Source organism: Oncorhynchus keta, chromosome 1, assembly GCF_023373465.1.
Source record: "Oncorhynchus keta strain PuntledgeMale-10-30-2019 chromosome 1, Oket_V2, whole genome shotgun sequence".
Lineage (NCBI taxonomy): Eukaryota > Metazoa > Chordata > Actinopteri > Salmoniformes > Salmonidae > Oncorhynchus > Oncorhynchus keta.
The window spans coordinates 30923523-30950890 of record NC_068421.1 but is presented as its reverse complement, the minus strand read 5'-3'; the positions used below and the strand labels follow the sequence as shown (position 1 = coordinate 30950890).

The 27368-nt window shown below is 43.1% G+C and overlaps 1 protein-coding gene across 4 annotated transcripts in view; it reads left to right on the top strand.

Annotated features, from left to right (window-relative positions):
* Window positions 1–27368, top strand: part of LOC118372252 (Golgi SNAP receptor complex member 1) — a 51296-nt gene that overhangs the window by 11942 nt on the left and 11986 nt on the right. For all 4 annotated transcript variants that reach the window (XM_035758105.2, XM_035758323.2, XM_035758177.2 and 1 more), the window contains one exon: window positions 23948–23977. In XM_035758105.2, the coding sequence (XP_035613998.1) occupies window positions 23948–23977 (30 nt within the window). The remainder of the gene's footprint in view (window positions 1–23947; window positions 23978–27368) is intronic.

Here is a 27368-nt window from a genome sequence, read left to right as displayed (position 1 = left end):
TTATTACCAACTCCAATTTCTATATTCACTGGTTGACCTGTAGGACACACAATGTTTCATTGAGGAACAGACTAAATGAATGGGCACCATATGAAACCACACAGAACCTAAGACTTCCTGAGACCCCTGCTTGGTGCAGTCTGTAGGGCTGTTGTGGTGACTGTATTACCGCCACACCGGCGGTCATAAAGGCAGTCAATTTCCACGTGACTGTTTAATCACGATAATTAGGCTTCGCCAAGCTCTGATGCTGCTGATGGTCATTAGTAGCCTACCAAACCTGCTAACTGCCTGGTACTCAGCACACTATTGTCCCTCTAATCATTCTGTCATCAATGCAAAAGTAATCGCAAATCTAATCAAACACTTAATGAGAGCTCATGTTGTGCAACATTTCTATAGGCTATGCCTTTGCGTGAGAACAGAGTGAAGGCCTCTAAAATGAGGATCCCATCAGTTGTCAATAGGCTAGGTCTACTATATTTCTCAACCTTCCTAATATTAAGCACATTGTTCATCTTTTCAACAGGATAATAGCCTACCTGGCTGGCATGAAAATGAACCACGGCAAAAGCGTCTTCGTTATTTAAGTGCATAGATGACATTTTCTTCCCCCGCTGCCCCTGTTTCGAGACAGGTGCATGATAATGGTCCATTCTAAATCAACTAATTTCACATGTATATGTAAAATGAAACAAATTAATCCGCTTTATAATTGGTGTAGAGCCTAACCTGCGTACATAAGCAGCACGTGAGTTTAAAGTTTGGGGAAGATAATTTTCACCACTCAAATGCACATTTTTATAATTGCATTTGCGGTGCCTTTTGATAATGGTGTTTTCCTCTAATGGAACATTCGCGCCTACTGCCATGTGCTCATTTATGAGCTTATAATGTGAAAAACTATTAGGCTATTTCATCAACATTTTAAGCTAAAGGTTTTTTTTATGCTAGTGGTGGTAATAATTTGGGATCTATCGCTTCCCACAACTGTCCCAGACTGTTTTGAATATTAATTTCTTGCAAAGAATAGAATAGGTCAACTTTTGTACTATGGTGGATAGTAAATTGACATAGGCTAGTCCTTTTGCTGTTTGTTAGGCCTACTCATCTTGTTAGCTGACAAAGTAATAAGAATGGTCTTTGGTAGCCATTTGAAAATAGTCTGGGTAGCCATTTGAAAATAGTCTGGGTAACCATTTGAAAATAGTCTGGGTAGCCATTTGAAAATAGTCTGGGTAGCCATTTGAAAATAGTCTGGGTAGCCATTTGAAAATAGTCTGGGTAGCCATTTGAAAATAGTCTGGGTAGCCATTTTGAAAATAGTCTGGGTAGCCATTTTGAAAATAGTCTGGGTAGCCATTTTGAAAATAGTCTGGGTAGCCATTTTGAAAATAGTCTGGGTAGCCATTTTGAAAATAGTCTGGGTAGCCATTTTGAAAATAGTCTGGGTAGCCATTTTGAAAATAGTCTGGGTAGCCATTTTGAAAATAGTCTGGGTAGCCATTTTGAAAATAGTCTGGGTAGCCATTTTGAAAATAGTCTGGGTAGCCATTTTGAAAATAGTCTGGGTAGCCATTTTGAAAATAGTCTGGGTAGCCATTTTGAAAATAGTCTGGGTAGCCATTTTGAAAATAGTCTGGGTAGCCATTTTGAAAATAGTCTGGGTAGCCATTTTGAAAATAGTCTGGGTAGCCATTTTGAAAATAGTCTGGGTAGCCATTTTGAAAATAGTCTGGGTAGCCATTTTGAAAATAGTCTGGGTAGCCATTTTGAAAATAGTCTGGGTAGCCATTTTGAAAATAGTCTGGGTAGCCATTTTGAAAATAGTCTGGGTAGCCATTTGATTAAATGTTCAGGAGTCTTATTGCTTGGGGGTAGAAGCTGTTTAGAAGCCTCTTGGACCTAGACTTTGCACTCCGGTACCGCTTTCCGTGCGGTAGCAGAGAACAATCTATAACTAGGGTGACTGGAGTCTTTGACAATTTTTAGGGCCTTCCTCTGACACAGCCTGGTATAGAGGTCCTGGATGGCAGGAAGCTTGGCCCCAGTGACGTACTGGGCCGTTCGCACTAGCCTCTAGTAGGGCTGGGTGATATATGTCGTGTGACGATAGAAAACAGTCTATCGTTTATTTCGTTGTCGCAAATCGCTCTTTACGGCAATATATTTAGTCAATTGGTCGATGCCTTGCTTTCTTACAAAATTTGCAACACAAACCAATATGGAGGAGAGTGAATGTGATGCAGAGCATGGAGACACGGAGGTCGTACCTAAGAGGTGCTACTTCGGTCGCATGGACGTGGTTTGGGTATGAAAAGTCTGGCACGGACCAGGAAACCGTCCTCTGCTAAATATGCCGCAGGCCGGTCCCGACAACCGGCTCAAACACCACTAACCTCTTACCACCTACGCAAGAGTCATGTGAAACAGTACGGAGAGAGTCTACGGATGAGACCAAGAAAGGTACAGTGCTCAAAACAAACCCCCGACTCAAATGTTGCAAGAGGCTTTTGCCCGCGGCACACAATATGGCAAACAATCACGAAGACGGAAGGAGAACAGCTGCTGTTACAACTTAGATTTGCAAAGACATGGCCCCAATTTACACAGTCGAGAAACGGGGGTTTCGTGAGTTGGCGCTAACACTTGACCCAAGGTAACAAATGCAAATTGATATGTGACACGCATTAATGCCAAAATAACATGCAAAACGGGCAAGCCCCTACAAATCTGTATTTTAGGCCTACATTTATTGTGTTTGCAACTAGTTAAAGTGTTTTCTATTTACCTTTTTTAAAATGTTATACATTCATTGCGTAATTGAAAATGTGCACAAAGGTTCTAAATAAGAGGAGAAATACTCATTTGATTAAGTATCTTTATTTGTTGAGTATAATTCAATGTAATAAGAAATAGGCCTTTACATGTGGTCACTTTTTGTAAATGATTTATTCATTGAATTTACAGAAAATGTGCTATTTTGTGATATGTATCGCTATTGGGATATGAAATTACCTATATCGGGATATGAGAATTTGGCCGTATCGCCCAGCCCTACCCTCTAGTTCCTTGCGGTCGGAGGCCGAGCAGTTTCCATACCAGGCAGTGATGCAACCAATCGGGATGCTCTCGATGGTGCAGCTGTAGAACCTTTTGAGGACCCATGCCAAATCTTTTCAGTCTCCTGAGGGGAATAGGTTTGGTCGTGCCCTCTTCACGATGGTCTTGGTGTGCTTGGACAATGTTAGTTTGTTGGTGATGTGGACACCAAGGAACTTGAAGCTCTCAGCCTGCTCCACTGCAGTCTCGTCGATGTGAATCGGGGCGTGCTCGGTCTTCTTTTTCCTGTAGTCCACAATCATCTCCTTTTGTCTTCATCACGTTGAGGGAGATGAGGTTGTCCTGTCACCACACGGCCAGGTCTGACCTCCTCCCTATAGGCTGTCTCGTCATTGTCGGTGATCAGGCCGACCGCTGTTGTCATCGGCATAAGAACAACGCAGAGTAGGCTGTTCTGTTCTTCTGAAAAAGACTACATTTTCTTCATATCATGCTTCTTTAGACCTGTCTAAAATAATGGATTTGTTGTGAATTTGTAGGCTATATTACATGGCGTTATTAGACCTTTTAAGATGTAGGTGTTCCAAAAGTCTGCATCGGTGGCTTGTAGGCTGTGTGTGGAAGACAGGAGATGCTAAATGTGTTCATGTTCATTAACGGTCAAATACTGTCAGGCCAACAGTTTATTTGCTTGACAATCACCGGCTGACAATTTCATGATCGCCACAATCCTAGTATGGTGTCACTGTCAGATATTATAAACATAATTCTCCACTGTCCCATCTGAAGCCATAGTATTTGTGAATGGTGAAGGCTAGCTATACACAAATGTGAAAATCAGAGTACAGTACATGTAATATCTATTAAAACCTATCCATGTTGTAATCAGATTTGGGTGGAAGGTGACTGGTAGTGTGAAGTTTGAGAGACTTTTCACTGTGTACCAAAATGGCTAGGGGAACTCCTGTGTGTGTTTTTGTCCTACGTTACTCCCTAGTTCCCCCTCTCTCAGAGAAGAAGAGGAGAGCGTTAGTTTGTTTTCCCCAAAGAGAACACTTGTCTTATCATGTATGGCCGGGGCCTTGAAGTGTGTTGTGCTGTAGTGTTTAGGCCCATGTCTTTCTCTCTCTCGCATGCATTCAGACACACACCCTCGTACTGTCTCCCACTCATGCGCGCTTTCCATTACACAGCCTCTTCCTTTCGCTCTTTCTATCTGTAAATAGAGGTCTGGTCATGATTTAAATGAGGGGAAGGGAGGAGCAGGCTGCAGGACCAATCAGTCCAGAGTGACGAACTGATGTTGGTTGTGGCTCTGCTGATTGCAGCTCCCTTACAGATTTTTCCCTTGGTCACTCTCACGCCACTCCTTTTCTTGCTTTTCTCTTTCTCTGCTGTTCTCTCATTCTGTTTCCAGCCTGGTAATCATCCATCCCTGGCCATTTCAGTCTTGCCTCCAGTAGAATCCTGTACTGCTTAAAGGCAGAACATGTTCCTATTATTTATGTTCTGTTTGAGACAGGAAAGGGGCAAGGGATCCAGTCCTCTCTTTTCTATTGGGAAATAACTTTTCAGGGCTGGAAAATATAATTTCCACACTAAATCAGTGTCTGTCAATCTGTAGTCTCTTGTGGACAGAAGAAACAAACGTGGCTGGAGGCCTGCAGGCCAGTGACTCAGCACTCAGTTTCAGAGACTATCAGTGAGAGATTCTCTGCTCGTTATTTTGTTTTCTTTCTATAATTGATTCTCTCTTTCTCACTGGTGAGTGAATGTCTTCAGTATCAACTCGGGGCTAAACAGACATATGGCTTAATGTTTCTCTCATCCTCTTTAGAGCTGTGTCCATTTTGTCAGCCGGTGATTGTCAAGAAAATAACTGCCGGTCTCAGGGTAATTGAGCGTTAATTAGCATAAACACGTTTAGCATCTCCTGGCTTCCACGCATAGCCTACTGATACAGACCTTTTGGAACAAACATTTGACATTTTAAAAAGTCTAAATCCATGTAATATAGCATACACCATCACAATAAATCCATTATTTGTTTTAGACAAGTCTAAAGAAACAGAATATGACGAAATATGCCACATGGCTGTGGGCTACACTAGTTCATTGAGCAGACTATTTGCTTCATTCTTTATTTTATAGTATGAACAATACAATTGACGGTAGCTTAATAAAACACAGGATATTTTCTCATGCACAGGATACAGAACGTGTAAATGGTACAGTGAAGTGGTACCAAAAACAAGTGTACAGAGAAAATATTTTATCATGATTAGATGATGCTTACCCGACACACTTGTCCAAATTGATGGGTCATGTGAAAGAAATGCTATAACCAGCCACATATAGCTCAGAGGATGGGTCACTGTTGTCGAGACATGTACACACAATAGATGGCCGTAATCACCCGCAGACACACCTAGCTAATTTGATAGGTTATGTAAATATCCGGCCGAAATGGAGTCTGTGAGTTTTTTCTTTTAATGTATTTTTGGACAAGGAACCGGCATAATCTCAAGTCATACTACTACCAATACAAACATTGTCATTCCAGTAGTAGGAATCTGCAGGTAGCTAAAGCTAACCAACTAGATTTAATGTTAGCTAGCTAACATTAGGCTATAACTAGCAATGCAAATGGTTCTGATTCATATATTACTACACAGATCATACCTGTAACGTTAGCTAGCGAGCAAACAAGCTAACGTTTGCTAGCTAACTAACAGTATGCTTTAACTAGCAACAAACAACTTTCTGAAAAATATGAACTTCTGTAAATGTGGCTAGACCCTTACCCGTATGTATACATGGACGAACGCTTTACGGCAGACTGGAACCATTTAACTCCATTTTGTTTGTCTTGTTTGGCCAGCGTTGTCAAGTCAATCCAGTTCATACTGACCGTGGCGTGTGCAGAAAGTAGCCCATCACTTTCCAACTGATCTGTTGATAGCGCATGCTAAGTTCAGGGCGTCAATGTTGAAAAAAGCAGCAACTTTTGTAGTTCTCGATGGCTAACGTTATATCTTTAAAAGATGGCGCGGTAGAAAGAATTGTCAACACATACTGAACAGCTCACGTTATAGACAAACGCATGCTACATGGCAGACCAAATCAATCAAGTGTATTTATAAAGCCCTTTTTACATCAGCCGGTCACAGTGCTATACAGAAACCCAGCCTAAAACCCCAAATAGCAAGCAATGCAGATTGTTACGTACGCCACTTGGAGGGGGGAACGCAACACCCCACTACATCAACTCCCTGTGGAGTGAAAAAAGTATGTGATCGTAGGTGCGGGGAAGGACTGCAGAGGCAGAGAGAAATACCGTTTACAGGGAATGTATTATTCCTTAACACGGTAATGTGGGGAGAAGGGGCTGGACGGAACCAAAGCAAAGATGGTAAAAGTTAAGGAATCCCCTCCTACCTTACCTGCCTTGCCGCTCCTTACCTAACCTTAAGCACCACCTGGCTTGCTAACCAAAATATGGGGTGGTCCGCCCAGGTCTTTCCTAGTGTGCATAGACAGATTAAATACTACGGGTTATGTATGCCCGCAGCCCTCTTGCCTAAACACTCCCAAGGTGTGTGTGTGTCGTCGTCGTCGTCGTCCCCCCGGGAACACATGAAACAGAATAATTTGCCAGTTCTTTAAGGGAAAAATTTAAATAACCAAAAACACTAAATCCTATTGTCATACACAACTCTGAAGGAGTGGCTACAAAATATCAAAAACTTTCAGACCACCACAACAATCAACACAGGACATAAAAGCTCTCTTCCCTGACTAAGGAATACTGGCTTTTATCAAGCTGGAGAAGGAGTGGGTAAGGAAGAGAAAGCTGTATCCCCTGACGAGAGGGAGGGGTCAGAGCTCCAATCAGCGATGGGGCCGACAAATCGGCTGCTTCAGGAAGCCATTTCCTGAAATACACACACATACAAACTCACAACAACACAGAAACTGGGGAACGTAACACCGATGTAGAAGCACGGTGGCTAGGAAAAACTCCCTAGAAAGGCAGGAACCTAGGAAGAAACCTAGAGGAACCGTGCTCTGATGGGTGGCCAGTCCTCTTCTGGCTATGCCGGGTGGAGATTATAACAGTACATGGCCAAGATGTTCAAACGTTCATAGATGACCAGCATGGTCAAATAATAATAATAATCACAGTGGTTGTAGAGGGTGCAACAGGTCAGCACCTCACTCATCTCCCGGCATGTCCAGCCCATCCATTATCTCAGCCAATCATGGCAAGCGGGAAGGTTCCATCCTTTTTTCCGTGGCTCAACCAACTAGGCTCGTAATTTAACTTTTATTTGTATTTGTGGAAAACAAATTTTGATAAATTAAATGTTTACGTTCAAATGATGCTCCTGTGAAGTGACGTGTGACATACTCCTAGTTTCCTGAAACAAGTCACATTTTCATGCCAGATTGGTAGGCTATACACCTATTTAAAGCAAAGCAATGTGCTTACTATTAGGAAAATTGATAAATAGTAGGCCTAGTCTAAATACAATCTAATGGGACCCTACTCTTTTTAGTAGAGTCCATCAAAACTGTTTTCTCACGGAATTGCATAGCCTGTAGAGATGTTGAGCAACATGAGCTCATGGGCTCTAATGAAGTGTTTTTGATTTAGATTTTCGATTACATTTGCATTGATGTCAGAGTGATTAGAATTACAATAGAATTCTGAATACCACGCAGTTAGCAAGTTTGGTAGGCTACTAATGACCACCAGAGCTTATAGAAACCTAATTACCATGACTAAACTGTCACGTGGAATTTTACTGGCATTAAGACTCGTGACCGCGGGTGTGGCGGTAATACGGTCATGGTAACAGCCCTAGTCCTCAATCTCTTCCTCTGTTTCTTCCCCCCCCTTCCGCCCTCTGTCAACCCTTCCCATCTCTCATTATGTTAATCTATCCTGTTTCTGTGAATTTACCTTGTCTTCATGCTCTTTCTCCCCCCCCTCACTCCATCTTCCCCTCCCGCTTCTAACTCTTTCTGTATCTCCCTCCACTCTCTCAGCTATGTTATCTTCTGTCTGCTCTCACTCTCTCCCTCACCCACTATCTCTGTGTGTCTCACTCGCATACACGCTGTCTCCCACTGGTGCTCTCTCTCCCTCACCCAATATCTCTGTGTGTCTCACTCGCATACACGCTGTCTCCCACTGGTGCTCTCTCTCCATTTATATTGCCTTATCTCGCTCTCTCCGACCACTGCACTTCCTGTGGCTGGCCTGGTGCATATCATGCTAGCTCCAGATATGTTAATATACTCTGCATGAGTGGGGAAAGCCCTGGGGAACCAGAGAGGGAGTCGCGCCTGCTCCTCCTCTCTGCCCAGGAACTGCTCATGAGTGGGTAGGGCCAGTCCCACCCTGTACTGGAAGTAGCAATAGCATCATCGTTACCCAGTCTGTGCTGAGTATCTACCTGCCACTATGGGGGGGTGATCCAAATTCATTGTTTTAAGTCTGGATACTCTCTTCATAATGCATTAAAAGCACACTTTAGAATTCTGTAAATCCAATTCATAATGTATTTTATTGCACTGCATCGGTGGTTTCCTTGTGCTTATGGGTGACTGTTTTAAATGTGTGTTGGGTGTGGAAGTGTAGGTGTATGTGGGAGGGAAGGGTAAGGTGTCCTTGTATGTGTTTACATGATGGCTTTTACGAACACTGTACAAACACTTCCACAGTGTCGCTCCAGATATAATGTTGATATTGACGTAAACCCACCTTGCCTTTCATAGCAGAGCACATGTTTTTTTGCTGAAGCTTTTGGCTTATAATATAACTGCTAACATTATATTTGTTAGTACTCTTACTACATGTGGTGATTCATTTCTAGATGGTAAAGGATGTGTGTGTGCATCTGTCGTCGTTCTGTCTGTCTTGTGTAGCAGAAAACATCTGGGCACATTCAGACAGAGCCATATTTCTCTACATAAGGCGCACATTTGTCAGGGATATTTCAGTAGGACTGTAGTCTAGAGGCAATATCTGTGGCCGTAGAGATAAAACCACTAAACAACTGCAGATCCACAGGCCCTTTAGCAATCCACTCCGTTGTATAGAGGAGAATCAAAATGACCTTGGATTCCTCTCACGACACAGCAGAAAGATAGAACAAATTTGGAGAATCATGTTGGTGTCGTGTTTGGAGTAATCTTTCGCCATGCATGAGTTTCTTTGTGACTATGAGACACACAGACAAACGTGCATTCGGAAAGTATTCAGACCCCTTCACTTTTTCCACTTTTTCTTACGTTACAGCCTTATTCTAAAATGGATTAAAACCATGTTTTTTAATTCCTCATCAATCTACACACATTACCCCATAATGACAAAGCAACAACAGGTTTTCAGAAATGTTAGCTAATTTTTATTAATTAACAGCTACCTTATTTAAGTATTCAGACCCTTTGCTATAAGATCCACTTGAGCTCAGGTGCATCTAGTTTCCATTGATCATCCTTGATGTTTCTTAAACTTGTTTGGAGTCCGTCGGTAAATTCAGTGGATTGGACATTATTTGGGTAGGCACACACCTCTCTATATAAGGTCCCACTGATGACAGCATGTCAGAGCAAAAACCAGGCCGAGGTTGAAGGAGTTGTCCTTAGAGCTCCGAGACAGGATTGTGTCGAGTCACAGGTCTGGAGTAGTGTAACAAAACATTTCTGCAGCATTGAAAATCTCCAAGAACACAGCGACGTCATCATTCTTACATGGTAGAAGTTTGGAACCACCAAGACTTCCTAGAGCTGGCTGCCCGTCCAAACCTGAGCAATTGTAAGAAGTGCCTTGGTCAGGGAGGTGACTAAGTACCCGATGGTCACTCTGACAGCTCCAGAGTTCCTCTGTGGAGATGGGAGAACCTTCCAGAAGGCCAACCCATCTCTGCAGCACTCCACCAATCAGGCCTTTATGGTAGTGGCAAGACGGAAGCCACTCCTCAGAAAAAGGCACCCAAAGGACTCTCGGACAATGAGAAAGAGTCTGATGAAACCAAGATTGGACTCTTTGGCCTGAAAGCCAAGCGTCACGTCTGGAGGAAACCAGGCACCGCTCATCACCTGGCCAATACCATTCCTACGGTGAAGCACGTTGGTGGCAGCATCATGCTGTGGGGATGTTTTTCAGTGACAGGGACTGGGAGACTAGTCAGGATCGAAGCAAAGATGAACAGAGGAAAGTACAGAGACACTTGATGGAAACCTGCTCCACAGCATTCAGGACCTTAGACCGGGGTGATGGTTCACCATCCAACAGGACAAAAACCCTAAGCACACAGCCAAGACAATGCAGGAGTGGCTTCGGGAAAAGTCTCAATATCCTTGACTCCCGGGCTTGAACCCGATTGTACATCTCTGGAGAGAACTGAAAATAGCTGTGCAGCGACACTCCCGATCCAAACTGACAGAGCTCGGGCCGACTCTTTTCTCTGTATATATCAATGATGTTGCTCTTGCTGCGGGCGATTCCCTGATCCACCTCTACGCAGACGACACCATTCTATATACTTTCGGCCTGTCATTGGACACTGTGCTATCCAACCTCCAAACGAGCTTCAATGCCATACAGCACTCCTTCCGTGGCCTCCAACTGCTCTTAAACGCGAGTAAAACCAAATGCATGCTTTTCAACCTGCCTGCACCCGCATGCCATGCCGCATCACCACCCTGGATGGTTCCAACCTTGAATATGTGGACATCTATAAGTACCTAGGTGTCTGGCTAGACTGCAAACTCTCCTTCCAGACTCACATCAAACATCTCCAATCAAAAATCAAATCCAGAGTCGGCTTTCTATTCCGAACAAAGCCTCCTTCACCCACGCTGCCAAGCTTACCTAGTAAAACTGACTATCCTACCGATCCTCGGATGTCATCTACAAAATGAACTCAGCAAACTGGATGCAGTCTATCACAGTGCCATCCGTTTTGTCACTAAAGCACCTTACCACCCACCACTGCGACTTGTATGCCAAACATGACAGACCCACTGGCTCAGGTCATCTACAAGTCCATGCTAAAAGCTCCGCCTTATCTCAGTTCACTGGTCACGATGGCAACACCCATGTAGACGCGCTCCAGCAGGTGTATCTCACTGATCATCCCTAAAGCCAACACCTCATTTGGCCGCCTTTCGTTCCAGTACTCTGCTGCCTGTGACTGGAACGAATTGCAAAAATCGCTGAAGTTGGAGACTTTTATCTCCCTCACCAACTTCAAACATCAGCTATCCGAGCAGCTAACCGATCGCTGCAGCTGTACATAGTCTATTGGTAAATAGCTCAACCTACCTCATTCCCATACTGTTTTTATACTGTTTTTATTTATTTACTTTTCTGCTCTTTTGCAACCAATATCTCTACCTGTACATGCCCATCTGATCATTTATCACTCCAGTGTTAATCTGCAAAATTGTATTATTCGCCTACCTCCTCATGCCTTTTGCACACATTGTATATAGACTGCCCATTTTTTTTTTCTACTGTGTTATTGACTTGCTAATTGTTTACTCCATGTGTAACTCTGTGTTGTCTGTTCACACTGCTATGCTTTATCTTGGCCAGGTCGCAGTTGCAAATGAGAACTTGTTCTCAACTAGCCTACCTGGTTAAATAAAGGTGAAATAAAAATAAAAAAAATTATGGAACCGCAGAGAAGAATGGAGAAACTCCCCAAATACAGGTGTGCCAAGCTTGTAGCGTCATTCCCAAGAAGAATTGATGCTGTAATGCTGCCAAAGTACTGAATAAAGGGTCTGAATACTTCATGTAAATGTTATTTTTTAGTGTTTTCTAAAAACCTGTTTTTGCTTTGTCATTATGGGGTGTTGTGTGTAGATTGACCCCAAAAAAGAATAAGGCAGTAACGTAACAAGATGTTCAAACAGTTAAGGGGTCTGAATACTTTGAATGCACTGTATCACACATTGTTGTGTGATTTTAATTTAACCTCATAACTAAGTGAAGGCTATATGGACCTAGGCACGGCAAAATTGTTGCGTACTTGATGATGGATCAATTTATAGAACACCACTTTCATCAGTCCCTCTTCTCAGTGGCTTGACTTTGCCTTGTACTCTTTAAAAAAAAAATATATATATTTTATTTATTTATTTATTTATTTACATCCCAGAAGCTGAGAGACCTGTAAGTGCCACTCTGGTTTCACGTAGTTCTGTACTGCCTCAGTAGTAGCAGATGTGAGATGGGCCACAGTGGTGGAATGAGAGAGCGCTTTCTCATGCACTCTTTCTTTCAATTCAAGAAACTTTATTGGCATAAAAAGTGAAGGAATCTACAGTCCTGTACATGTACACTGAATGTTCAAAACATTAAGGACACCTGCTCTTTCCATTAAATAGACTGACCAGGTGAATCCAGGTGAAAGCTATGATCCCTTATTCATGTGACTTGTTAAATCTACTTCAATGAAGGATTTTTTTTTTAGCCTTGAGACAATTGAGGAATGGATTGTGTGTGTGTGTGTGCCATTCATTGGGTGAATGGGCAAGTCAAAAGATTTAAGTGCGTATGGTATGGTGGTAGGCACGTTGCTGGGATTTTCATACTCAACAGTTTCGCGTGTGTATCAAGAACGGTCCACCACTCAAAGGACATCCAGCCAACTTGACACAACTATGGGAAGCATTGGAGTCAACATGGGCCTGCATCCCTGTGGAAGGTTTTAGACACCAAAGGGGGGTGCAACTCAATATCAGGAAGATGTTCTTAATGTTTTGTACACTGTGTTTTTCCAGTCTTATTCACACTCACGTGATTTCCTCTACCTCCTTTTATTCCTCATGGTGTCTCCCCATCACCTCTCGTGCCAGTACTATCTCACACACACCATTTCTCCCTCCCTCCGTTTGTCAGTTCTCAGTAGCGTGGACATAAATCTCTCTCACACACACAGTCCCAATGAGAAGCTGTAACAAGACTGTGGTTTTTATTTTTGTTTAAAAAGTATCTTTCTCCAATATCTGTCTTGTTTGATCCATCAATGAAACGGACATACTCCTAGCAGAGCTGAGGCTGATTGATCATGGTTGAAGAATCACATGAGGTCCAGTTTGATTGATCACATAACGGGGTCAATTTTCCTCACTGGATGATTGACAGCACCACTGAGCCTTGGAGCCATGCCTATTTAATTAGCTATTTGATTTCCTAATCTGGCATCGATCTGCTCACTCACCCCCTTTGTCTCATAAAAGTTATCAAGACAGTACCGAAGTTTCTATCTGAAAAAGTTATGAAGGTTAATCCAAGTAGTTTCTTTCTGATTTAGGAGGCATTGTGGACTGTGTGTGACAGAATGCAGTAGTGTGTGGATGCCTTCCGCAATGCAAGTCATTGATCTCTGCACTTGCTGGGAAGTTTTGCTCCTAGAAAAGGTAGGTTTCTAGAGGATAAATTGCAATGCCACAGAGAATTCGCTTTGTTCTAATGGCTGATTTTAATGACCGCAACAACAGAGCACTGAGCTAAGAGGCAGGATGGAGAATACCCTGGTTGTAGCTGTGCCCACCGCGAGGATACACATATCCCTATCTTGTCCTACCTCCCCTCTACAACTGAACCATAAAGCCTGAGAGCGAGTGCGCAACACACACATCCGTCCCCAGTCTCATTGGCGCTTATAAAAATGCCATGAATCAGCTTCTGCCGCAGCTCTCAACAGTCCCCCCTTCTGCACCTAATGATTTACTAGCTGACCACCACAGCAGACTGAAGGTCCAGACTTTTACCGGTCATCCTTTCTTCCTTCCATTGGCCACCTTGCCTTTTATTAATTCAACGAACCTCTAATAACAGCTTTGTCAGGTGGGTGTCAACCCCTCACTCTCAACCGGCTGTCCTCCTTACCCCCCTCACCACTATCCTCACCCAGCTGTCACCATGATTAATAGACCAATAACAAAGAATTTAAACCTTTCTGCCAACAACAGCTAGTTTTCAGCTCCCCCTTCCTGCTCAGACTGTCCTAGAACAATTCTTGCTTGAATTATTTTTGCTCAAACTTTTTTCCTTTTGAATGGAAATCTATTACAGCAGGGTACTTAATTGTTACCCAGAAATTATTTCATATTGATCCAAAAATGGCAGCATTGGACCATTTCATTGGCTCATTAATTTGACGCATGTTGCACTACAATGTCATTTTTCTGATTTTGCACTTTCTTTTCTCCATCCCTACAAATAGAGTTCCAGCCACTTGTAGAATCTATGTGCATTGAAGCGGCTCGTTGTGGCCCAACGCCCTGTTAAGACACTTTTTATATTGATTTTGGCACCTTTTTATATGGCTTACATCTTAAGTCTTTGTCTCTAGCCAAATAGTTAGTCCTAAAAAGTTTACACGCTCATTTGATTCGGATCTTGACTCAAGCTCCAATGAGTAGCTAATTGCAGTCTTGCATTGCATACTTGCGTGGGGTATAAATGAGGCTTTAGGTCATCAACAGCTGTAAGACCGATGGGAAGACACTGTCATACTACTCCACTAGAGTGGCCAGAGAGACTGCAGGTACCATGCTAATAGACTTAAGAGAGGTCATCTTTCCGGGATAGCTAGTTAACACCAACGGGAAGGAAGTAATCATCAACTCCCCATACATACACACCATTAGGGCTTGTCAGAGCACACACATTATACCAAAACGCCCTCATTAACTCTCAAGTGCAGTTTAAATCAATATCACGTCTTGATCTCTGTCAACTTTTGACCGCTGTGGTAGGACATTGAATCACCTGCTTCCCTGTTGGTGAATCCAGTGTTGTGCAGTGTGTCGTCGTCAGCTCCTGGACCCACAGAGGAGGAGTACTTGGCAAACTCTCTTGTTTCCCCTCAAAGTCCTCCATGTCCTTCCTCAGCTCATGTCCGTCCTCATACTTCCTCCTCCGGGTAAGATGGAATATGTCCTCCAGCCCCAGCCAATACTCTCCATCTGCGTTGCCAAACCCTCTCTTGTAGTGATCCCATCGCCTGTGCCGTCCATCCTGCCGTCAGTGGCCAGTACACCTGCACGCCGGACGTTGGGCCAAGTAGGTAGAAGCTGTAGATGCTGCTGGGTTGGGTGTTGTCATGGTTGTAGATGTCAGAACACTATAAAGGCAGGGTTTACTGAGAGTGGACGGCTACAGGAGCCAATAGAGCCAGGAGCAACATTACCTTCTTTCTACCGGATAGAGAGTTGTTTCACGTTGATTTGTCTCGTTTTCTGTCTTGGTGGTTTTTCTGATTGATTCGGACTCTTATGCCTGTGATGAGCCCAAAATAACATGATCAACATTACAGATTTGTATGGAGTTAACTGTCCAATAGACCTTATCTGCTGACTGGGTGGAAATGTTGTAGCTGTGTGTTCATTGACGTCAAGGTACCAGTACTGCTTTTTGGTTCTTGACTAACAAGCCATGTTGAGAATCAGACGCCTGTGTATTTTCCTGAACCAATATGTGCGTGCATGCTAAGTTTGACAAAAACAGCTTTACAATTTGATAATCTATGAATGTAGGTGGATTTGCACAGTTTTCACAATTTTGGTGCCTTAGACCCTGGAAGCATTTGGTCTTAGCAACTTTTTAAAGCTACTGTGAGATCAATACATACTTTTTTGGGACTTTTCTGAGATATAGCCATTGATTCTTGAAGAATATAAATTATGCCACATGAGCTTAGTGCAACTTTCTTACCCAATCAGTTTACCATGTTTTGAATGGTTCTATCATTTTCATTCCGTGGATGGACAGTCTTTACGTCCAGAGCTATCTATGTAAGAGTAGTTCTCCAGCCCCATCCCTCAGACTTTTACCAAAACAGCTTTAAAACTGAATGTTTTATCTCCTCTTGGGGCAACATTTATCTATTCTTGACAAAATGGGAAAACTGTGCAACAAAGGGGTTGGTTATGGTTATTCATAATGCAGTATCCAGCCTTTATTTTGTATTTTTTACCATTGGCTATGTTTTGGTGGTACATGTGTGATGCTGTGGCTGATGTAATTGTGTGAGGTTAAGACAGTTTATATTGGAATGGAACACCTGTTTATATGTGTGACCCATCTGGCCTTCAGAGGTCTGACTGGTCAGGTACCATATGAGAACACTGCCTTTTGGCTATGGTGTCCCTCAACCAGCGACTTTGCAGAGTAATTATTTTAAACCACTATCCTGCATCTCCTCATGGTCATTTGCTGCATTCCTATTGGTCCTCCTGACCTGACACCTATAGTCCAGATGGTTCCTTCATATGGACAACCTGCCTTCGTTCCAGCTCTCTACTGTTCGCGGGGTGTGCACTCGTTCACTAACAATCATGCGTTGGATTGGTGCAAGCCTAGCTGGAAGGAGTTTCCACCATATTCCTCACACCAGTCCATTCCTTATACACCCCCCGCACCCTCATGGATTTCTTTTCTTTTTTTTAATCATCTTTATTTAACCAGGTAGGCAAGTTGAGAACAAGTTCTCATTTACAATTGCGACCTGGCTAAGGTGAAGCAAAGCAGTTCGACACATACAACGACAGAGTTACACATGGAGTAAAACAAACATGCAGTTAATAATACAGTATAAACAAGTCTATATACGATGTGAGCAAATGAGGTGAGATAAGGGAGGTAAAGGCAAAGAAAGGCCATGGTGGCAAGGTAAATACAATATAGCAAGTAAAACACTGGAATGGTAGTTTTGCAATGGAAGAATGTGCAGAGTAGAAATAAAAATAATGGGGTGCAAAGGAGCTAAATTAATTAATTAAATACAGTAGGGAAAGAGGTAGTTGTTTGGGCTAAATTATAGGTGGGCTATGTACAGGTGCAGTAATCTGTGAGCTGCTCTGACAGTTGGTGCTTAAAGCTAGTGAGGGAAATAAGTGTTTCCAGTTTCAGAGATTTTTGTAGTTCGTTCCAATCATTGGCAGCAGAGAACTGGAAGGAGAGGCAGCCAAAGAAAGAATTGGTTTTGGGGGTGACTAGAGAGATATACCTGCTGGAGCGTGTGCTACAGGTGGGAGATGCTATGGTGACCAGCGAGCTGAGATAAGGGGGGACATTACCTAGCAGGGTCTTGTAGATGACATGGAGCCAGTGTGTTTGGCGACGAGTATGAAGCGAGAGCCAGCCAACGAGAGCGTACAGGTCGCAATGGTGGGTAGTATATGGGGCTTTGGTGACAAAACGGATTGCACTGTGATAGACTGCATCCAATTTGTTGAGTAGGGTATTGGAGGCTATTTTGTAAATGACATTGCCAAAGTCGAGGATTGGTAGGATGGTCAGTTTTACAAGGGTATGTTTGGCAGCATGAGTGAAGGATGCTTTGTTGCGAAATAGGGAGCCAATTCTAGATTTAACTTTGGATTGGAGATGTTTGATGTGGGTCTGGAAGGAGAGTTTACAGTCTAATAATATAATAATAATATATATGCCATTTAGCAGACGCTTTTATCCAAAGCGACTTACAGTCATGTGTGCATACATTCTACGTATGGGTGGTCCCGGGAATCGAACCCACTACCCTGGCGTTACAAGCGCCATGCTCTACCAACTGAGCTACAGAAGGACCACAGTCTAACCAGACACCTAGAATATGTGGACAAATACCTAAGTCAGAGCCGTCCAGAGTAGTGATGTTGGACAGGCGGGCAGGTGCAGGCAGCGATCGTTTGAAGAGCATGCATTTAGTTTTACTTGTATTTAAGAGCAATTGGAGGCCAAGGAAGGAGAGTTGTATGGCATTGAAGCTTGCCTGGAGGGTTGTTAACAGTGTCCAAAGAAGGGCCAGAAGTATACAGAATGGTGTCGTCTGCGTAGAGGTGGATCAGAGATTTGAAAGTACACGCTTCAGGAAGGGTAGATAATCCTAACGCAGCCAATGTCCCATAACAACCCCCTTTTTATGTTCCAGTAAGTTTTAAAGCAGGAATCAAGACATAACGAACATGTTATTTTCGGAGCAATGAAATGACAAAACCATGTTTAGTTAAACCATCTCACTAAATGCAATTGTACCCATAATGGTTTGATAAGAAGCTACAACAGTTTTGTGTAGGAACACACAACTTGTGTATTTGTTGGAAGTGAGACATGATGTTAAAACATCTCACTAAATAACCCTAATATTGTTTCCCCTCCTACTCTATTGTCTACACTCTCTCTCCACCCTGATAATCAAGAACTCTGCCCTGATGATCAAGATCTCTGCCCTGATGATCAAGATCTCTGCCCTGATTTGACTACCTATTTCTTCCCCTTGGACACGAGCCAGACCAACTTAGCTCTATACTTGCCTCGCCCTCCTTTCTCTCCCTCCTCTCCTAGTCCTGCTGCCCTTCCCTCTCGCTGTCCTCCTCCCTCTGTCGTGCTGCCCCCCCTACTCTCTTTCTCCCCTTCCTCGAGTTGTGCTGTTCCTTCCTGTCCTAACCATAAAAATATGTGGTTGTCAGGCAGGGGTCATCCCATTAGTAAAAAGGGGCCCTTGCCAGTCAGATCTGTCTCTCTCAGTAAAGCCAGGTGGCACAGGATGGAAGGATGGCCAAGCCCGCATCCCCTACTGCCCCTGGAGGACATGAATCACTGGGGGGGGGATGAAGTGTGTGTGCTTTCGCAAAGCCGAGACATTGTGTAGTACTATTGTATATGACATGATTACAATTGCTTTGACTATCACAACCGCATCCTGTCTAGCAGAATATAAAATCATAATTGTTCCGACCAATAATTGAGGTTTGTCCACCAATGACCAAGCAATACTCTCTGGTGTCCTGTTCCCGTGAAAGGAGAACTAAACTCACTACTGACTGCTACTTTGTTTTTGTTTATCCTCTTTTCTCTGAGACATTACCAGTATTGATTTAAATGAGGAAATAAAGTGCTGTGACAATTGTTTTTGATGAGCAACTTGAGCCGCAAGGGGGGGGACTGTGACACTAGAAGAATATGTGTGCCTGCTCAGAGGTTATTAGGGTCTGTGGAACTAGATGGAGGAGAGTTCTCGCCATGCGCTCTTCCTCCAGGCTAGGGAAGAAGACTCTGGGGACTCTCCTACTCAGGGGAGCAAGATCCTGGTTCTCCTGAGCCCATCCCTCTTAGTCATTCAGGGCCTGGAAGACCAAACAAATTATTTATTCTGACTGGCTCCAGCTAAACCTCATTATCTCTAGCTTAGATGTTACTGCCTGGTTCCATCAACATCACAACAATATACCTTGGGATTAATTAACCTGTCCCCACACACACACACACTCGCTCTTGTCGGTCGGTTCAGGAAAAGGGTGGGGCGGGGGTGCTCCTTTTTAAAAGCCACACAAAGCTACAGGTGCAGCAGATTGCCTTGTCTTCAGTATGCGTACAGTATTTCCATTACAGCATTATTTATTGTAAGATGCTGCCCATTGCCCATATACTGTAACAGTCATCCCATCCCACCACCATTAGCTCCATTCTAATTGGTTAGCATCCATAATGCTGTAATATATACAGGAAGTGCAATGCTTCCTGGCTCTTCTGTCTTCCACTGTGAAGAAATGGCACCTTATCCCCTATATAGTGCACTACTTTTGACCAGGGCCCGTCAAAAGTAGTTCACTGTCTAATATAGGGAATAGGGTGCCATTTGAGACACTGTGAAGCAGTGCCTGGTCTCTGTGTGCAGCTGGCTGTGTTGCATTCACTGTAGTTCAGATTCACAACATTATTTCTCTCTGTTGAGGCACTTCACGACGTTAGCCATTATCTCGTCACACTTACAAAGGACAGCCATCCGACAAATGTGTTCAAGTTAAACTGGGGGAGGGAGAAGGGAAGATCAACTTAATTTTGGAATTTTCTGTGATCTTAGGGGAAATGAGGGAGTTGGCAAGTTCCATGCTGTTGCCTAAAGAGAGCTCTGTAACAACAATTTGGGATAATAGCAATAAAGACTTGTTTGTGTTTGGTTCATCAATAAATACTTAGTTACAGAACTCCCACCCTAGGTGAAAGGCAGCCTACACTTTTATTCATTTGACTTAATGTAGATGAATGAGTCTAGGGTAAGCTAGTAGTAATTTATCTGTTTTTGAGCTCCATACTTTTTTTTGGATAACCTGTGTGTGAGGCTCTCTGTACAACCACAAAATGGGGGGTCCAATGTCACTGAGACAATTGCTGAAGGACAGGAAGAGAGACGGAGTAAAGGGCCTTGTCAGCAGCAACGGACCATTTATAACAATTAGCAGCACATTGCTAACAGTGCTCACAGGCTTAATATGTCAACGGGTTGGCTGCAGATGAATGACACTGTATGAGGTGACACACCAGCTAGCTGTGTCTGAAGGTGAGCTCTGAGGTGATTGGTACTGTGTCACAGTGATGGGGGCTAGGGATGATAGCAAAGCTATTTGTTTGAAGGATAGGATTGGGAACTGTGGGCAGTAAGAGGTTAGGAGTGGTACTATTTTGGCTGTGTGTTCATATTCAAGTCCGGTATACACTGAGTTTACAAAACGTTATGAACACCTGCTCTTTCAATGACCTAGACTGACCAGGTGAATTTAGGTGGAAGATATGATGTAAGCCTGACTTTGACTGACAGTGAAAATGATATAGCACACCTCTCAGATACATTCAGGAGAGGGTCCCTCATCCCCTCCCTCCTTCCCTCCTGTCTGGTTATGCAGCATTAGCATGCAAAGTGTTACCTGGGGTGTTAACGCTAGGCTAGCTGAAAGAGGGGGATGAAGGGAGAGATGATGTTATGGGAAATTAGGGAGTTAGCAATTTCCATGCTGCTGCCTAAAGAGAGCTTTGTAACAATATAGGACAGGGAGAGAGACTATAGCTTGAGAGAAGGAGAGATCTAGTAAAGTGCCTCGTCAGCAGCAAATGGGGCCATTAATAACAATTAGCAGCACAGTGCTAACAGTGCTAATCTCACAGGCTTTGTCTTCAATGGGTTGGCTGACACCGTATGAGGTGACACCCCACATACACAACAAGACTGGGATAGGATGAGGTACCATGGGTAGTAGGAAGTAAGGAGTGGTAGGAATACATGCATACAGTTGAAGTAGGATCACCACTTTTTTATTTTAAGAATGTGAAAGGTCAGAATAATAGTAGTGATTTAATTCAGCTTTTATTTCTTTCATCACATTCCCAGTGGGTCAGAAGTTTACATACACTCAATTAGAATTTGGTAGCATTGCCTTTAAATTGTTTAGCTTGGGTCAAACGTTTCAGGTAGCCTTCCACAAGCTTCCCACAATAAGTTCAGTGCATTTTGGCCCATTCCTCCTGACAGAGCTGGTGTAACTGAGTCAGGTTTGTAGGCCTCCTTGCTCGCACACGCCTTTTCAGTTCTGCCCACAAATTTTCTATAGGGTTGAGGTCAGGGCTTTGTGATGGCCACTCCAATACCTTGACTTTGTTGTCCTTAAGCCATTTTTTCACTACTTTGGAAGTATGCTCGGGGTAATTGTCCATTTGGAAGACCCATTTGCAACCAAGCTTTAACTTCCTGACTGATGTCTTGAGATGTTGCTTCAATATATCCACACAATTGTCCTCCCTCATGATGCCATCTATTTTGTGACGTGTACCAGTCCCTCCTGCAGCAAAGCACCCCCACAACATGATGCTGCCACCCCAATGTTTCATGGTTGGGATGGTGTTCTTTAGCTTGCAAGCCTCCCCCTTTTCTTCCAAACATAACAATGGTCATTATGGCCAAACGATTATAATAATAATAATAATATATGCCATTTAGCAGACGCTTTTATCCACAGCGACTTACAGTCATGTGTGCATACATTCTACGTATGGGTGGTCCCGGGAATCGAACCCACTACCCTGGCGTTACAAGCGCCATGCTCTACCAACTGAGCTACAGAAGGACCATTTGTTTCATCAGACCGGAGGACATTTCTCCAAAAAGTACAATCTTTGTCCCCATGTGCAGTTGCAAACCGTAGTCTGGCTTTTTTATGGCGGTTTTGGAGCAGTGGCTTTTTCCTTGCTGAGCGGCCTTTCAGGTTATGTCGATATAGGACTTGTCTTACTGTGGATATAGATACTTTTGTACCTGTTTCCTCCAGCATCTTCACAAGGTCCTTTGCTGTTGTTCTGGAATTTATTTGAAATTTTCACACAAGTACGTTCATCTCTAGGAGACAGAACACGTCTCCTTCCTGAGCGGTATGACAGCTGCATGTTCCCATGGTGTTTATACTTGTTTACTATTGTTTGTACAGATGAACGTGGTACCTTCGGGCATTTTGGAAATTACTCCCAAGGATAAACCAGACTTGTGGAGGTATAATTTTTTTTCTGAGATCTTGGCTGATTTATTTAGATTTTCCCATGATGTCAAGCAAAGAGGCACTGAGTTTGAAGGTAGGCCATGAAATGCATCCACAGGTACACCTCCAATAGGCTAATTGACATAATTTTAGTCAATCAGAAGCTTCTAAAGCCATGTCCATAATTTTCTGGAATTTTCCAAGTTGTTTAAAGGCACAATCAACTTAGTTTATGTAAACTTCTGACCCACTGGAATTGTGATACAGTGAAATAATCTGTCTGTAAACAATTGTTGGAATAATTACTTGTCATGCACAAAGTAGATGTCCTAACCGACTTGCCAAAACTATAGTTCGTTAACAAGACATTTGTGGCCTGGTTGAAAAACCAAGTTTTAATGACTCCAACCCAAGTGTATGTAAACCTCCGACTTCAACTGTACATTCAGGAGAGGGTTTCTCACCACCTCTCTCCTTCGACCCCCTCCTGTCTGGTCATGCAGCATTATCATGCAAAGTGTTAGCTGTGGTGTTAGTGCTAGGCTCGCTCAGAGCGAGGGTTGGAGGGAGAGAGTGAAGGAAAGCACTTTAGGAGCTTAGTGCGGCCTTTCTCTCGCTTCTACGTAGTATACATGTAATGGAGCTGAAACCTGTTAGACAGTCATTCCTCCTTTTTATGAGATGTAGAGATGGATGGACAGATCACAGTAGATATGTTTTCCACACCTCCCCTAAAACCACCTGACAATGACATGACATTCTAAAGAATTAGGCCGAAGATTTATTTAACACTGTTTTATGCGCCTCTGAGAGGGGTTGTTTTAGTTGAAAAAAATTGACAAGATGACATTTTATATCTGTTGGGAATATGTTTTTTGATTCAAGAAATATTTGATTTGTGAAGATAACCGCAATGCTGCTGTAGCCAATAAAGTCAACTCTGTCGGCTATAGAGAAAGCCATAGTAGTACCATACTGTGTTGACAATGCTATCCCTGACTGCAGGCTGATGTGTGTGGACAGGACATGACTCCTGTTATGAATTTTTCATGTGACCTTTCACCTCAGTGAATGCAATGCCATAGAGCTGTCATAAAGGTGACACAACAGCTGTCATAAGCAATCCCATCAAATCATTTGGTATTTATGACCCCATCTGTGCCCTGTGATACATTCAGTGGTTCCTCATCCTAACTCAAGATGCACAAAAGCAACTCTGTATTTTCTTTTGGAGATCATGCATTGAAGTCTATGAGAAATTGGAATGAAGGCCCACAACATAAATCAAAGTTTAGTATTTCAGCTCATCGGCTCTGTTAGGCTGGGTGCTGCTGGGGAGGGAGGGAAGGGGGTTCCCGGCCAAGCGCAGCGAGCCCATGGACCTGATCAGAACTCTGGGTAGCTTGGCATCGATTGCTTCTTGCCTGATCCTGACTCCCAGAGAGATGTGGAGACAAAGTCAGTCAGTCTCCCCCAGATCACCACACTGCTGCTGTCTCAGCTCAGAAACTAACCATCTCCTTCTTCTCTTTTCTCCTCTCTCTCCTTGCAGCTCTGACCGCCTGATGGATGACACAATAAGGTAAGCCTAATGCAGACAGACATTCTCTCTCACACAGCATATGTTTTACTATCATTGTGGGGACCTAAAATGTATTTCCATTCAAAATCCAATTTTCCCGGACCCTTAAACCTAACCATTACCCCTAATTGTAACCCTGAACCTAAAATAACTGGGAAATATCCCCACGAGGGAGAATTTCTTGTTTTACTATCCTTGTTGGGATTTTTTTTTCTTCTTCAGTACCCACGAGTATAGGCACTCACACACTCTCACACTCAACACATATACAGTACCAGTCAAATTTTGGACAAACCTACTCATGGGGGTTTCTCTTTATTTGTACTATTTTCTACATTGTAGAATAATAGTGACGACATCAAAACTATGAAATAACGTAAGGAATTATTTAGTAAGCAGAAAAGTGTTAAACAAATCAAAATATATTTGAGATTCTTCGAAGTAGCCACCCTTTGCCTTGATGACAGCTTTGCACACTCTTGTGATTCTCTCAGCCAGCTTCATGAGGTAGTCACCTGGAATGCATTTCAATTAACAGGTGTGCCTTTGTGCAAGTTAATTTGTGTGGAATTTCTTTCGTTATGCGTTTGAGCCAATCAGTTGTGTTGTGACAGGTAGGGGTGGTATACAGAAGATAGCCCTATTTGGTAAAAGACCAAGTCTATATTATGGCAAGGACCGCTCAAATAAGACATGGTCAGTCAATACTGAAAATGTCAAGAACTTTGAAAAGTTATTCAAATGCAGTTGCAAAAACCATCAAGCGCTTTGATGAAACTCTCTCATGAGGACTGCCACAGGAAAGCAAGACCCAGAGTTACCTCTACTGCAGAGGATAAGTTCGTTAGTTACCAGCCTCAGGAATTGCAGCTCAAATGAATGCTTCAGAGTTCAAGTAACACACATCTCAACTTCAACTGTTCAGAGGAAATTGCTTGAATCAGGGCTTCATGGTCAAATTGGGACACCAGTAAGATGACTTGCTTGGGCCAAGAAACACGAGGAATGGACATTAGACCAGTGGAAATCTGTCCTTTGATCTGATGAGTCCAAATCTGAGATTTTTGGTTCCAACTGCCTTGTCTTTGTGAGACGCAGAGTAGGTGAACGGATGATCTCCGCATGTGTGGTTCCCACCGTGAAGCATGGAGGTGTGAGGGTGCTTTTCTGGTGACATGGTCAGTGATTTATTTAGATTTCAAGCACACTTAACCAGCATAGCATAGCTACCATAGCATTCTGCAGCGATACGCCATCCCATGTGGTTTGCGCTTAGTGGGACTAGAATTTTTTTTCAACAAGACAATGACCCAACACACCTCCAGGCTGTGTAAGTGCTATTTGACCAAGAAGGAGAGTGATGGAGTGCTTCAACCCAGTTGAGATGGTTTGGGATGAGTTGGACTGCAGAGTGAAGGAAAAGCAGCCAACAAGTGTTCATCATATGTGGGAACTTCAAGACTGTTGGGAAAGCATTCCAGGTGAAGCTGGTTGAGAGTGCCGAGAGTGTGCAAAGCTGTCATCAAGGCAAAGGGTGGCTACTTTGAAGAATCTAAGATATATATGTAAATGTATGTTTATTTGGATTTGTTTGAAAACTTTTTTGGTTACTACATGATTCCGTATGTGTTATTTCATAGTTTTGATGTATTCACTACTATTCTACAATGTAGAAAATAGTAAAAATAAAGGAAAACCCTTGAATGACGAGGTGTTTCCAAACTTTTGACTGGTACTGATATATATAATTTCTACCACAACCTATAGAATTGCTACCACAGGGGTTGGTGTGGTAAAAATTCTATAGGAAGAGGGACTGAAGATTCTTTCAAACAACTTTATTATAAGATATGCAAAAATGGAGCAGTTTAACAATCCACTCACCTTACACAGTTAAAGCCCAACGAACAGAGTTGGCTTTCTCCTTTTATAGAAAGTACATTTTCTTGTCATGTGACAGTTAGCTGAATTCTCTTTTTTCCCTGCAATTCCCACGTAGCTAAATTCCTGCCGACCGTAAACACAGAAGCTCACACTGCGGTGTCACACGACAAGTTTGTATCGGTAAACAATACTCCCATATGACAACGTACAATATTTAAGAAAAAAACAGCATAGTATGTAGTCAATATTAATGTCCTCCAAATAGCTACAGTGGATGTTAGACATCTCCATGGGCATGAGGTGAAGTCTAAAGAGTCGAGTACAGAGACATTAGTGATCCTGACAAATCAGATGGTGACCTGTGTGGAGCGCTTTGCCTCTGACCCCACCTCTTAACATCCACTGTGACACCATTAGATGAAGAGATTACACCATTAGCCCAGAGATGGATACAAGATCAGCTTTCAGGCCTAAGTGGGCTGATAATGTCAAGCACAGTTTGAGGAGAGTGGAAGTGGACTATGCCGCTATCCCTCCCACCATCTCAGCCTCCCTGTTGCCTCTGCCTCATATGCCATAAGGGGTGTCCCCAGTCATGTGTGGCCAACCAGCCCAACCTCCTCCACCCACCCACCCTCAATCTATCCATCAATCCTTCCCTCCCTCCCCCTCCTATCCATTTCTCTCCTTGCCGCAGTCCACCCACAGATTGCTGCCCATAGGGGAGGCTACTGGCGCAGGTGCTTCATTAAGTGGACTGGTGAGCCATGCTGCGCCTCTTCCCGTCCAGCCACCCCAGCCTCCCTCTCCCACTCTCCTTCCTCTTGTTTAAGTGAAGCAGAAAATTACACTGGATGAGAAAGTCACCATCATTACCGGTTCTCTCGGAAGTCTTGAACACGCCTAACAAGACACACACGCACACAGAGAAAAGATAATGAAGCTTATTTCTTTGTTCTCTTGATTATTTGTGTTATTACAGTGCCTTGCGAAAGTATTCGGCCCCCTTGAACTTTGCGACCTTTTGCCACATTTCAGGCTTCAAACATAAAGATGTAAAACTGTATTTTTTTGTGAAGAATCAACAACAAGTGGGACACAATCATGAAGTGGAATGACATTTATTGGATATTTCAAACTTTTTTAACAAATCAAAAACTGAAAAATTGGGCGTGCAAAATTATTCAGCCCCCTTAAGTTAATACTTTGTAGCGCCACCTTTTGCTGCGATTACAGCTGTAAGTCGCTTGGGGTATGTCTCCCATTTTCCCATTCCTCGTTGCAAAACAGCTCGAGCTCAGTGAGGTTGGATGGAGAGCATTTGTGAACAGCAGTTTTCAGTTCTTTCCACAGATTCTCGATTGGATTCAGGTCTGGACTTTGACTTGGCCATTCAAGTCAAAATCGCAGCAAAAGGTGGCGCTACAAAGTATTAACTTAAGGGGGCTGAATCATTTTGCACGCCCAATTTTTCAGATGTTAAAAAAGTTTGAAATATCCAATAAAT